Genomic DNA, 14220 nt, shown 5'->3' on the forward strand with positions numbered 1-14220 from the left:
TTGTGTTAACATGTAAGTTTGTTTTTTTTTTTGGATAAAAATGATTTCGTCTGTTTGTCCATTAAACAGACATATACTCAACTTAAACATAGGATATCAAATAAAGATCCTGCACAGACGGTAGAGGACTCATTCAGTACCCATATCTCCACTTATGGAGTTTTTCTTTTCACCATTTCCTTTTTTTTCTTTAAACTTTCTACAGTGTCATTTTCCTTGTACCCCAAGCAAGGAAAGTAAAGAAAGATGAAGCCAAGACAAAGCTCTGGAGGTGGGAGTAATAAAAAATGATTTTAAGTTGTTAAGTAGTTTCCATGTCTTGAGCCCCAAGTAGGTAATTCAAGGCCTAAGACAATAAAGAATTCAATATTCACCAATAGGGAAGAAAGGCGGAGTCAGTGAGCCTTTCTATAATTAAATATATATTTTATGATGAAAAGGAGGAAAGAGAATATTTGAGAAGGAAGACCTCTGGTTTAGTTGATTCAAATGGAGAATTAGAAGAATGTTTTAAACTTGCAAGCATTAGAACAGCACATGCTACACAAGTGATCTTTCTCTCGCCTACAACAGCGAGGAACTCCAATGCAGTTATCAATGGATTCGTTTGTTTCGGAACCCGGGCCGGCTTCATCTGAAACTCTCAGCAACAAGTATTGCTCTTCATGTGCTTTACTTATATGAGTCGTTAGCCTTCTTTAATGACCATCCGATGACTGATTACATATATTTGTTTATGCTTGTTGTAATATAGTGCTCTTAAGAGAGAACGGAGGGCAAGAGAGAGGCAAGTCAGAGAAGAGGAGAAAAAGAAGGTGACCACAAATAAGACACCAGAGAATCAGAGGCAACAGGTGGCAAATAATGATACCATGGATCCTTCGGTAGGTTTCATCAACCACCAGTTTCTCTACTTAAAGAGCTCTAGTTGCTTTGCTTCCTTAAATAATGTAAAAATAGTTATGGGTGATAAATGCTCAAAATAAACTTTGGTGGCAGCAATTCCTCAGCAACAGAATCAAAAGTTTGGCATTACTAAAGGAATCTGGTGTAAATCCGTACCCTCATAAGTTTGAAATTTCAATGTCTATCACTGAATTTATTGACAAATATAGAAGTTTGCACGTTGGTGAACATGTTGAGAACACTGAAATCTCCTTAGCAGGTACTCTGCATATGAATTGGTTTTATTTCTATGATTGTCTCTTAGGAGTGTATTCTGATCAAGATGACATTTTCCTTAAGGGAGAATTTTGAACAAGAGGTCATCATCGTCAAAACTATATTTTTATGATCTTCATGGAAATGGTGCTAAAATTCAAGTAATGGCAGATGCAAGGTACATACATAAATACATACGTACGTACATATACATCTTTGTCTTCAGTTCCATCATTGATCCTATAAGATTTTCTATATTAAGTTTCAAAGGTCTCCTTATCATCGATAATGAAATCAAGAAACTTGTACCTTTAACGTGAGCTTGATTTTGGTAGGCATTCCAACATGGATGAACATGAGTTCTGTAAGTATCACTCTGGGGTGAAGCGAGGTGACATTGTAGGGATATGCGGGTTCCCTGGTTAGTATACACCTATTTTAGTAGGATTTTTGATAGATTGCTCATTTTCCATCGTTTTTTTACCTGCATTTGGTAGAGTAAGCTGTTTTGCATATATTCGGGACCAAGATATCAAATTTTATGTGGAACTCTGATCTAAGAGAGTACATAACTTTCTTTATTTAATATATGGTTGTTTAGTCCCAACTAATGCTTCTTATAGTAAAGATCCAATTCTAGAATTTGGTCATTATTCTTTAGTTTTATTGAGATGATACAGTTGATCTTAGCAAGCTTTGAGTGCAGAAATTCATCTTAAAAATGCTTCATATACATGCATCTTCTTCATTTATGCATGTCAGGTATATAATCTCTTTGCTCCTGATTATGCTACAGGGAAGAGTCAAAGAGGGGAATTAAGTATTTTTCCTAGGTCACTCGTGGTACTCACCCCATGCCTGCTCATGCTTCCAAGGCATACAGTCACCTCCAACAGCGATGAAGCACAGTCTAAGGTAAAAGATCACAAGGAATTTCTCAACATTCATAAATGTTTTTCTAATGCTAATTATATACTGATATCTCTAGAAGAAAACAAGAAATCATTCATGGACCCCTGGAATAACAAGAAATCCTGAAACTAACATCCTCAGAGATCAGGTATGTAATTGCTACTATTTCGGTTGCCAAGAGATTGTCTTTCTTCGAGGCTTGAGAGTTGAGAAATTGATAATAACTTCTTTTATGTTAGGAAACTCGATATCGTCAACGTTATCTAGACCTGATGTTGAACTCAGAGGTTCAGAAAATATTCAGGACCAGGGCCAAAATCATATCTTACTCCAGAGACTTCCTTGACAATCTTGGATTCATAGAGGTATGAAGATACTTAAAAGGGTTGAATAAATGTGTGGTAAACATGTTTTTGAAATCTTTGTGTTTATAAATATTCTAACCATCTGTCTCAGGTTGAAACCCCTGCGATGACTATGACTGCTGGAGGAGCTGCTGCTCGGCCATTCATCACACATCATAATGAATTGAATATGAAGCTCTATATGCGGATATCACCAGAACTGTATCTCAAGAAACTAGTTGTCGGGGGACTTGATCGAGTTTATGAGATTGGGAAAGTATTTAGGAATGAGGGAATGGATCTAACTCATCTTCCAGAATTCACAATGTTTGAATTTTACATGGCCTACGCAGATTATAATGACTTGATGGGCATTATAGAGAAGCTGTTATCAGGTTCGTATTTCACACTTACAGGAATGAGAGGGGTTGTTACCATAGCCTTAGTGCTCTACCTTAACTATTGATTTATAACTGCCTTTTTGTTGGATTGAATGCATATCTGGTAGGCAACCAATGACTGATTTTGCAGATATGGTGAAGGAGCTGACAGGGAGCCATAAAATCAAGTACCATGGTAATGGATTCGACAGTGAACCTGTAGAGATTGATTTTACTCCGCCTTTTAGGTAAAGATACTATATGTAGTATATTGTAATATCACATAGGTCATAAGGCTAAAAGTATCATGTCAGGTCTGGTTACCATTGTTTTCCTAACTTGTGCAGAAGGATTGATTTGATAGAGGAGATAGAGTCTAGGGCGAACCTCAGCATACCCAAAGATCTTTCCAGCGAAACTGCCAATAAGTTTTTGTTGGAAGCTTGTGAAAAATTTGATGTCAAATGCCCTGCTCCCCACACCACAACTCGGTTGTTAGACAAGGTCATTACTTCCCCCTAGTTAGTTCACCAACAGTTAATCATCTACATAATCATATCACATCAGTATATTTGGCTTCATACTTATTTAGAATTGAATAACAGCTTGTGGGCCTTGAAGAAACGTGCATAAACCCTACTTTTATCATCAACCATCCAGAGATAATGAGTCCTCTGGCAAAGTGGCACAGATCAAAACCGGGGTTAACCGAGCGCTTCGAATTATTCGTGAACAAGAAAGAGGTAAAACTGCAAATACAAAGTTCATGCTATTAATTAACTAGTGTTGCAACCAACTAATCCCGATCTTGGTTGCAGCTATGCAATGCATATACTGAATTGAATGATCCTCAAGTACAGCGCCAAAGATTTGCTGAGCAGCTCAAGGTAGCATCTTTTTTTATTCTACATATTACTGATGCAACAACAATAGGCTGTTCAGTGCTGTAATGTAACATGGTCTTACTGTTCTTTTAGGATCGACAATTGGGAGACGATGAAGCAATGGTGTTGGATGAATCATTTTGCAGTTGTTTAGAGTATGGGTTGCCCCCAACTGCTGGACTGGGAATGGGGATTGATCGCCTAGCTATGCTGCTTACGGATTCACCAAATGTCAAGGTTACTGTTCTTCAATCTTCATTAATTTATGTATTTATGTACATACTTGGATCTCAATGTGACACTATGGTGTTTGTTGATATAGGAAGTTATCCTTTTTCCAGCAATGAAGCCTCAAGATTAGACTTTTCACCAATGACCAGCTGACTTTGAACCAAACACAAGGATTAGTTGTCAGTTTGCTGTACTTATTGTTGTCTGTATTCTTCTTTGGCTAATTGGAGATTGGAATTTTAAGCTCCTGTAATAATAAATGCCATCAAATCATTTTATTCTTTGTTTTGTATTTTCTACTTTTAATTTTTTTTTAAATTTTATCAATTGAATCGGTGGGTAAAAAATTAAACATTAAAATATTGAATTAACACTCATTCCGATTTTGGTTTCAAGAAAATTGCTATCCCTACCTCTTACTACTAGAAAGCAACTCTGCTCATTTCTCATTTATTCAGTAAATATTCATAATTTCCTTAAATTCACTTTTTGAAAAATGTTAACGAGTGTGGTCATATTTCTATGAAAAATATTGTAATTAAACACATCCTTTTTAAAATTGTAAAACAACTATTAAAACAATTTTTTAAAAAAGTAATCAATAATTTTTCAAAACAATATCTTGGTTGTAATATCTAAAATAATAAACACTTAATCAAAATTATATATTTTCGATTCGTCTAGGATGGGCGCTTTGATCGAGTAGTCTTCTTTGCTATCTTCAAACTCACGTCTGCCAAGTGTGAGCTCGCTTTAGAATCTCAAATAATCCACTCGTTAGCTGCATAACTCATTTGAACTTGTTATTGTCTTAACATTGCCAATGGAAACACTTACAAAACCAATTTGAACCTATTACCGAATAAATAACTGACATCTGAAAATAATCATTAAATTTATTGAATTTATTGGTGTCGGAGCTCCATCATCCTTAAACAAAACATACTTTCAAATTAAAAAATTTACTAAATTAACAAAAACAAAAATACATAAGAAAATGCTCCTCGTTTCTCTCTCATTCATCCTCTAACAAAATATAATTTTAAAAAAATTCAACTTGGATTGATTTGCCACTGGTATTATATATAACTATTCGGTCACGCAAATAAAATGATTCCACCAAATAAATATTATTTTTTTATATTTAAGTTAATATATATTTTTAAAAAATTGATATAATGCTCTAATGATGGCGCCAAAGCCACCTAATAAAATATTATTTTTTTAAATTTAAAAAATAAAAAAATAAAATAAACCTGTCATGTAAAAATATGGTAGGACAATTCTCCTTGCAACCACCAAAAAGTTAATTTTTGTATTCACGTGATTAATGAAACATGTTGGTGGCGCCATTCTCTTTGACTCCATCAACTTTTACGATTCAATTTAGATCATTTACTTTATTTACATAATTAATCAAAATTTTAAGATCATTTATATATAAAAGACCTTATTTGATACTCTAACTTTACAAAAAAAGTTATTTTAGCTATTTATTTAGTTTTTTTATTTCTTTTAACCTTTGAACTTGTGTTATTTATCAAATCAATTCAAAATTGATGGAAAAATTAACCTTACTAATATGGCATAGATTGCCACGTATATGCCACATCATCAATTAATTAATTATTAAAATTTTTAAAATTAATTAAAATATTTTAAAATTAAAATAATTAAAAAATTTGTAATATTTTTAAATTAAAAAAATGAGTTAATTATTAACATAGTATATAAATGGATATTAGTATTTTTATGTGATTTAATAAATAGATCAAGTTGAAGGGTTAAACGAGATTTAAAATTAAATAAAAATTAAAATTATTATTATTTTTTAAATTAAAAGGGTAAATAAGTGATTATATACTTCTAACATTAATCTCACTATTTCATTTCTTACAACCCTAAAGTTATAAAAATCGTTTTGGTCAATTAGCTATATATAAAATATAGAAATCCTAAACTTGCGTGCCAACTTTTTCTTTCTCCATCCTGTATAATCTCGTCTACTACGTTTTCCATTTTCGTTCCGATCCGTAACTCTCATTTCAGCACCATGACTGTTCACTCCCAGATTCAAGGTTCGTTTACTTAATTTTGTTTTTACAAATTAATTATCAAAAGTTTCTCTTTTTCTTTTCAATTGTTTCTCGTCGTTTGATTCTTAGGTTTGCTCTGAAATTATATGGGGAACAATTATTCGATTTAACGAGCCTTTTACTAATCTTCAATCAATTTGTTAGTAACTATAAAGAATATTAAGCGATGCATTGGTTCTGTTCTCTAAAAATTAGGAGTGTTACATATATTTCTAGATGAATACTTGGAAATATGAAACCGTGGATATCTTGGTTAAACTTTTTTTAACTGAAGAAATATTTATATAATTTGCTAAGTGATGGTGTTTTCGATTCTTGTGGTTGTTTGGTCTAATAAATTTGCTGGCTTCGATGTCTCACAGATGAAACTGGCAGAAGTGTCAAGCCGTCTTATTTTAACTCACCACCTTTGGACGTTTCGGTCGCATTCCCTCAGGCAACTCCAGCATCTACTTTTCCTCCTCTTGGTATGAATTCTATCCATTATTCTCTGATTTTCTGCTCCGCTTATGTTTATGCATTTGAACTTGTTGAAAATGGTTGCAAATTTGATTGTTTTTTGGAGAACAACAAATTATTGCTTCTGGTTGTTAAATGATTTATAGCTTTTGACAATTTGTTATTGCAAGGGGAATCGTGATTTCTAATTATGTGTTTGTTTTGATCTTGGAAAACAATTCAGCTTCCGACTATTATCAATTTGACGATCTATTGAGTCCTGAGGAGCGGGCTCTACGTAAGAAAGTAAGAGAGTGTATGGAAAAAGAAGTAGCTCCTATAATGGCAGAGGTATCTTTCTAATAATGAACCTTTTTCCGGACATTTTGTAGATGACAATTAAATGCTGTGGTTTCTAGTATTTAGTTATGTTCGATTCTGTTTACTTATATTGTATGTTCACAAAGAGAGCAACTAATTTGCAATTTTTCCCTCAGTACTGGGAGAAGGCAGAGTTTCCATTCCAAATTGTTCCCAAACTTGGTGCTCTTCGTATTTCTGGTGGTACTATCAAGGTTATTCCTATGCAGGTTTTGGTTTTTAGCTTATTTGTTCCTTGAAGTGGAAATCAAGCAAGATGTTTGGTTATTTCTGGGTTGCAGGGTTATGGATGCCCAGGTCTCTCCCTCACTGGAAGTGCTATTGCAATGGCAGAGGTTGCTAGGGTCGATGCAAGTTGCTCGACTTTTATCTTGGTGCACTCATCTCTAGCCATGCTTACCATTGGTGAGATCTATGATACATGTCAACAACCAACATTTCTCTCTATATATTAGTTCTAATTTCTGGTATCACTTCTTTTTTATCAATAATAGCATTATGTGGGTCAGAGGAACAGAAGCAGAAGTATTTACCATCATTGGCACAGTTAAAAACTGTAGCTTGTTGGGTAGGTTTTTCTTTTTGGCATTAACGTCTGGGTAGGTATTTAGTTTCTTTTTCAGCTATAATTAAAGAAATTTAATGTCATATTCAGGCTTTGACTGAGCCTGACTATGGAAGTGATGCTAGTTCTCTGAAGACAACTGCAACAAAGGTCCATCCACAATCTTGTCTTTTGGTTTTCACTTCTTTTTTTAATATAGCTAATTTCACTCACTGGTCAGCATTCTGAATTTTGTGTCTTATCATGTTTGCTTTCATCTCAAACATTCAGGTAGACGGAGGCTGGGTACTTGAGGGACAAAAACGCTGGATAGGAAACAGTACTTTTGCAGATGTGTTGGTTATCTTTGCCAGGAATACTACAACCAACCAGATAAACGGGTAAGTGAAACAGCATACAAGAAATAGTGTTTAACATTTGGTCTTGCACACAAAAGAATCCATTAATGATAGACATGATCATATGTTCACTATTAACTAAAGTATCAGTATTAGCATATATAGAATGATAACCCAGGATCACTTTTTCAGTTGAGAACTTATGTTCATGAAGTAGTAGAAGCATTCAAACCTGGTAATAAGTATTAAACAATGGTAAAGCTTGTATCCAGGGACCAGGCCTCTGGTCCCCATTGAGTTCCACAATTGTTAAAATTCTAAACAAAGGTGGAATGATATATCATTGGTTGCAGACCTTTGAAACTACCATGGGCTGTTTACTGAAATGATAGCCTAGGAGAGAAACATTGAGATTGCTAATTGAAAGGTGATTAGATTCATTGCCTGCTCTTTTTCCTTAAACACGGGATGCTTCTGCCTTCTGTTTCAGATATTTAGTTAAGAAAGATTCCCCTGGATTGACAGCTACAAAAATACCAAACAAGATTGGATTGCGAATTGTTCAAAATGGAGATATTCTCTTAAAGAAAGTCTTTGTTCCGGATGAGGACAGATTACCTGGTGTGAACTCTTTTCAGGATACAAGCAAGGTTTGTTTTAATAACCTTCCTTCAAAAAAAATGATATCTGAACTCAATCCTTCTTTCTAATCTGTCGATAAGTTCAAGTTAGTGGACAGATCCCATTTATATGGATTTTTTAATTTGTTCTGCTGGATCTTATGCAATAATTATGTACATATGAATTTCCACCATGGCAAGCAGGTACTTGCTGTTTCTCGAGTAATGGTTGCATGGCAACCTATCGGTATATCGATGGGTGTCTATGATATGTGTGCCAGGTATGCAATGAATTCTTCTCCAGTTTGCGAAATTACATTTCAAGCATTCAGGATAACATGTTTTGCATTTTCTATGATGCAGGTACCTGAAGGAGAGGAAACAGTTTGGAGCTCCATTGGCAGCCTTCCAAATTAACCAGCAGAAACTTGCTCGCATGTTGGGTAATATTCAAGCAATGACCCTTGTTGGTTGGCGCCTTTGCAAATTGTATGAAGAGGGTAAAATGACTCCCGGTCATGCCAGCTTGGGAAAGGTATAAACGTTTATGATATAGAAGCCCATGATTTCATGTGACTTTTTTCTGTTTGAAATCTTATACATGAGAAACTGTTATGATCTTCAGTCGTGGATTACCTCAATGGCAAGAGAGACAGCTGCTCTTGGGCGGGAGTTACTTGGTGGCAATGGAATTTTGGCCGATTTTCTTGTTGCAAAGGTTTTCTCTACTCTCACCTCAAAATCACTTTCAATTTATTCCTGCCAAAGTACAATTTAGAATAGAAGTAGGTTCGAAAGTGCATAAAGCATGATGAATAGCTAGCTATTAGATGTTAGTTTTTAGTGAATCAGGTACTTCTGAAGATTTGGTCCGCATTGGTTACCCAATCAGGGTAATTGTGGAAGATGATCCACTTTTGTTTTTGGTAGGAACATCCTTAAGTTTTGTTGCATTGGTGACCATTGCAGGCATTCTGTGATTTGGAACCCATTTACACATACGAAGGCACGTATGACATCAACAGCTTGGTAACTGGTAGGGAAATCACTGGTTTTGCCAGTTTTAAGCCAGCCTCAGTGAGCCAGCGAAGCCGCCTATGAGAAGTACTGTGTAGACTTTCTTCCCTTCGAACTTGTTACATTAAAAGTTGAATAATGTAAAAAAGAATCCTAGAAAGAGTCGATCAACTTATTACAGTAGAAGTTAAATAAATTATTGTTTCTGTTGCCATTACTTGCTTAATGCTTTTGAATGTGAATCAACATTTTTTATCATTATAATATTGAGGAAGAGGTAAGGGGAATAACAAGGTTTAAACCCGTGTCATCTAAGTGTCAAACAGTAACTTTAACTACTTCTCTAAGTAAGTCTTAGCGATTCGTTCATCTCAAAATATTTGGAAGTTGAAAATTTTACCCAAGCTGCTGCAAATGTTTATATTGTTATTGTTAAAACTTCTCGCTGGTTTTGGCTGATAAAATTTATCGAATTTGATGCGAACGGGTATATTTGTTAAATCATTGGATATTCGATTATATTTCAATTTTTTATCAAATAAGTGTGATTAGAATAAATAGGTATATATCTCTAATTATTTAATATTGAAAAATTAAATTCGTTATGTTTTTAAAATAAATTAACATTTACATTTATGACATGTCATTAGATTAATGATTTTAATAACAAAAAATGATCTAATTAATATGACCTCAATAGTTTAAGGATGAAATAAGATTGATTCGAAGTTTAAAGACCAATTTAGAGTAAGTGTCACAATTTAGAGATTTAATAATTTATGTAAAAAATTAATTGGAAAAAAAAATATTTCACATCTTAGTCACTTCCTTTCCTTTCCCTTCGAATTGAGATAAATAAAAAGCAAGTCTGCCGTGCTTAAATAAAAAGGAAGAGTTTAACTGAGATGCTTATCCAGAGATTGTTACCATTCGGTTTAACTAACTGAAAAATGCAATTATGATCCACAACCTATGAAAGGCATAACAATATAATACACCGTCTTACAATCTCATTTCTTTTCTTTCCATGCTCTCTCTATGGCTAACTGCTAAAAGCAAAACTCAAAGCCACTAGTTTTTGAGCAAACCAGCAAGCTCACCCTTCTCGTACATTGAGGTCAATATATCACATCCTCCAACCAGCTCTCCATTCACAAAAACTTGAGGGAATGTGGGCCAGTTACTATATTGCTTCAGTGTCTCCCTTAATCCACAATTATACTCTTCATCCAGCACATCTACACTCTCATAATCCACTCCTTGGTTTTCCAGAATGGCTATTACTCTCTGCGAGAATCCGCACATCGGGGCACTTCTTGACCCCTTAATAAAGGCCACCACCTTGTTCTGCTTCACCAACTTATCGATGAGTTCCTCAAGTGGAACTGTCAATTGAACATGACGACCGGGAGTAAGTCGGAGATCTGCCTTCTTTTTCGGAGGCTGCCGGACCCAAGTGGTGTTTCCCGATTCATTGCCTGGCGGGACCTTTCCAGTGGCTTCTATATGCTCTTCCATCCATGACTTCCAAGCTTGAGTTAAAGCTGTTCGATCAGCTTCATTGACTACACCAACCTACACAAGGCGAGTACATCACTCTTTGATTCTCTTAACTACTATCAAATATAAACACCAGCAGTTTTACCATAACATGACCTCTCAACAAAGTAGAGTTAAGAGAGAAAATATATAATATTGACGAATGAGAAAGCCAGGTTAACTAAGCTCAGACATCCAATGCCAAAGCCAATTTGGTGGATTTCAACTCAGCTTGCTTGGTAAGGATAGAAGCATTTGCTGCTTACTCTATTCATTACAAGCCTCAAGGATGGTTCATGATGAAAGTTCACAACTTACAATTTTGTTTACATATAATCCACCCAATTTTGTGGTACAGCATTTGATTTCCAATTCATTTCCATGATGAATAAAACTATAACAAAGATCATTCACCTTAAATGTCTAGTCACTAAACATTCAATTCCAGCACATTGATAAATACAAGACATAGGAACATTTGAAACATCTAGACCCACCATATTACAAATAGCAATGAACTTCTGGCAACTAAACAGTTAAATAAAACAATCAGAACTTCGTGAACATGATTGAGCTAAAAACTTAAGCAACTCTGTTCAATATCTACTCATTTCAAATGGATTCCTGCATTTGGGATTTCCCATTAAGAAAATGCAGAGAAGCTGCACATTCACCAGTGCTTAGAATTACCCAACTTCGACTACACGGTTCTCAACCCACAAAAAAGATTGATGATTCCCTTGCATTTAACTTTACAAGCTTTATGCTATTAAAAAAATCCGTCAAACTCAAGCATCAACCCAGATCTTAGAAGTTATATTCACTTTTTGAATTAAATATCTTGCATTTATTTACTCAATAATTCCCAAACTCAACAATCAACATTCAAAGAATTAAGAAATTCATAAAATATACCTTAACGGAGCAGCAAAGCTCCGGCACTGAACTTTTATGAGAAAAAAGACTGCTAGCAATATTACGCGAGATGCCTATAAATTGAAGCTCGTCATTTTGATCAAAAACGGCGTAGACTCCAGCATCCGAAGGGAACTTAGCGGCAAATTCCTCGGGAGTGGCCGGGACGGGAAGGGGTTTGACCTCCGAGAGGTTCCTGACAGCAGAAGCGATTATTAAAGAGCGAGTTTTTGTGGAAATGGGAGGTCTCAGAGAAATGGAAGGGAAAGACAGGGAAGGGGCGAATCGTGAGTATAAGGAAAGGGTAGGGGTATTTTGGGGAGCATAAGAAGAGAAAGTGCGAAGTGAAGAAGAGGAAGTGAAGAGTGGAGAGACATTGATTGCGGCCATGAGAACAAAGATTGCCCGAAATCTGAAATTGGGATAAAATAATGATTTGATTGATAATTTGAGTTGTGTTAAGAACAAAGTTAGAAGGGACAGGAAAGTGGAAGAAAGATTTTTTTCCCATTTTTGGTTTTCATTTTTATATTTATTTGTTGCCATCAACTGGGCTTAGCATTAGTTACCCAATCTAGCAATCTACATTTTAAAGTATGGGTTTTGCAACTTCCTTTTTTTCTTTGCCCCATCAAACTTCCTTCCTATCTTCCTTTCATCATTTGTGCCGCTAAAGAGAGTGAATTTTGATGCCTGATAGGACTACGAAAATTTTTATTTTTAACTTTCAAAGTTATAACTTAATAATGGTAAAAATGTTAGTTTTGCTTTTAAAAAGAAATAAAATTACATTTTTAACTCTCATAAATATATAAAATTTAAACCACATCTTCTAAAAAAATTTGTTGACTTCACTCATGTGCCTAACTGATGCCACTCATCTTCCCTGGCCTCTTTGCCAAGCTCTTTTATCTTAGGTAGTCCTCCATCATTCCTTTTTTTCTATTTTTGATTTTGCTTTTTTTTTAGAGGACTCTTATCAGTTTCTAGTTAATTATCTCTTTGTTGTGGCCCTTGTCGGCTTAGATGAGGTTTGGCAAATGTCCTGTCGAGTTCCTCCCTTGATTCTTTCAAAGTTTTCGACGATGGTGATTTTCAAATTCGTGCCTCACAAGCTTCCCTTGCCACCTTCTCCTTGTCACTCGATGCAAGGCACGCCTTTTTGGATAGCTTTCCTTCTTCTTTGACTATGAGTTGTATCGTTGAAAGAAGTGGTAACACTTTAGATATTACTTTTTTTTGGGCTCGTTTGATTTACTTAAAATTGGCATCACAATTCATTTATTGTTTATCATATAAGTTTCAAATATTATGGCATTTGGTAACGCTGATAAATAACAAGTTCAAATAACTTTTTTAGTTAAGGTTTTTTTTTTATTAGAGATAGGGAACGGGATTATTTAGTATTAAACCCAAACTTTTGTGCTTATAACATAATACTCTCATCACCATGCTAGTTTTACCTATATAAAGTATGTTTTTTAATATCACTCATCTTTTACTCAACTTCAATATTTTTGCTTCAATTTTATCCTTACCCAACAACACATATTATAAATTTCAAGATTAGCTTAGCCTATCATTTCTTGTCCTTGGGCCAACTCCACTCAGACTCGAAATTAATTTAAATAATTTTAAAATATTTTTATTTACATTTAATTATAAAATATATATTTATTGATTTATTAATTTAAAAATAATATTATATTATTTTATATATTTAACATAAAATCATACAATTATATTTTATTTTATTAATATTAAGATTATACATTTTAATATTTTTTATTTATATATTTATATATAAATATATGTTTTTTTACTATTTTAAGAAAATTATATATTTTATTATTTTTAAAAAGTAATAATATTAATATATTGTTTTTAAACAGTAATACTTTTATTTTATTATTTAAATATTAATATAAAATAAAATATTATAATATTTTGTTATTTTAGTATATTTTAATATATATTTTAAAAATAATGAAATTTTATTTTATTTTATTTTAAATTATATAAAAATAAGATGTTAAACATAAGATGGTACATTAACAAATAATATTTATGTTTTAAGATATAGCAAAAGAAGAATATATATCACAAATTTCACCAACCCAACACCCTGATGTTGTAACCTCTAACTTTTATCCATAATTTTGAAACTTGAATGTTATTTAGCATAACGCTTGTCTTTTACAAGGCTGTGGAACTTCTTGGTTCATGCGATCGCCTCCACCTATGAGGCCAATTCTTTCTTCACCCATATTCTGGCCAACTAGATGCTAACTTTCAGATCTAATCTCGACCAGTTTTCCTTATGTTCGTCTTCAATATAGTGGTTGTAGAGCGCCTCTATCTCCACTTCTTTGTGTGATCCTCGTGTGTTATCAACTTCG

The 14220-nt window shown here is 33.9% G+C and overlaps 3 protein-coding genes across 3 annotated transcripts; 2 read left to right on the forward strand and 1 right to left on the reverse strand.

The window, feature by feature from the left end:
- Positions 1–226: 226 nt before the first annotated feature.
- On the forward strand, positions 227–4272 carry LOC108452399 (lysine--tRNA ligase-like). The gene is made up of 15 exons (XM_053019507.1): positions 227–653; positions 755–884; positions 1000–1165; positions 1246–1339; positions 1497–1582; positions 1958–2076; positions 2153–2221; positions 2313–2438; positions 2530–2812; positions 2949–3045; positions 3145–3301; positions 3403–3540; positions 3616–3684; positions 3775–3918; positions 4004–4272. Exons 1-15 carry the CDS (start codon positions 586–588, stop codon positions 4040–4042), a joined length of 1785 nt encoding a protein of 594 aa, XP_052875467.1. The 5' UTR covers positions 227–585; the 3' UTR covers positions 4043–4272.
- Positions 4273–5797: 1525 nt separating this feature from the next.
- On the forward strand, positions 5798–9660 carry LOC108453277 (acyl-coenzyme A oxidase 4, peroxisomal-like). Its single transcript, XM_017751288.2, has 13 exons — positions 5798–5990; positions 6371–6475; positions 6691–6797; positions 6944–7021; positions 7109–7232; positions 7322–7395; positions 7483–7542; positions 7663–7772; positions 8221–8380; positions 8555–8631; positions 8714–8885; positions 8976–9068; positions 9320–9660. Exons 1-13 carry the CDS (start codon positions 5966–5968, stop codon positions 9449–9451), a joined length of 1317 nt encoding a protein of 438 aa, XP_017606777.1. The 5' UTR covers positions 5798–5965; the 3' UTR covers positions 9452–9660.
- A 641-nt stretch (positions 9661–10301) lies between these two features.
- On the reverse strand, positions 10302–12442 carry LOC108453278 (bifunctional monothiol glutaredoxin-S16, chloroplastic). The gene is made up of 2 exons (XM_017751289.2): positions 11822–12442; positions 10302–10942 (listed from the first exon to the last, which is right to left on the reverse strand). Exons 1-2 carry the CDS (start codon positions 12365–12367, stop codon positions 10439–10441), a joined length of 1050 nt encoding a protein of 349 aa, XP_017606778.2. The 5' UTR covers positions 12368–12442; the 3' UTR covers positions 10302–10438.
- Between the last annotated feature and the right edge of the window lie 1778 nt (positions 12443–14220).

This window comes from Gossypium arboreum, chromosome 9 (assembly GCF_025698485.1).
Source record: "Gossypium arboreum isolate Shixiya-1 chromosome 9, ASM2569848v2, whole genome shotgun sequence".
Lineage (NCBI taxonomy): Eukaryota > Viridiplantae > Streptophyta > Magnoliopsida > Malvales > Malvaceae > Gossypium > Gossypium arboreum.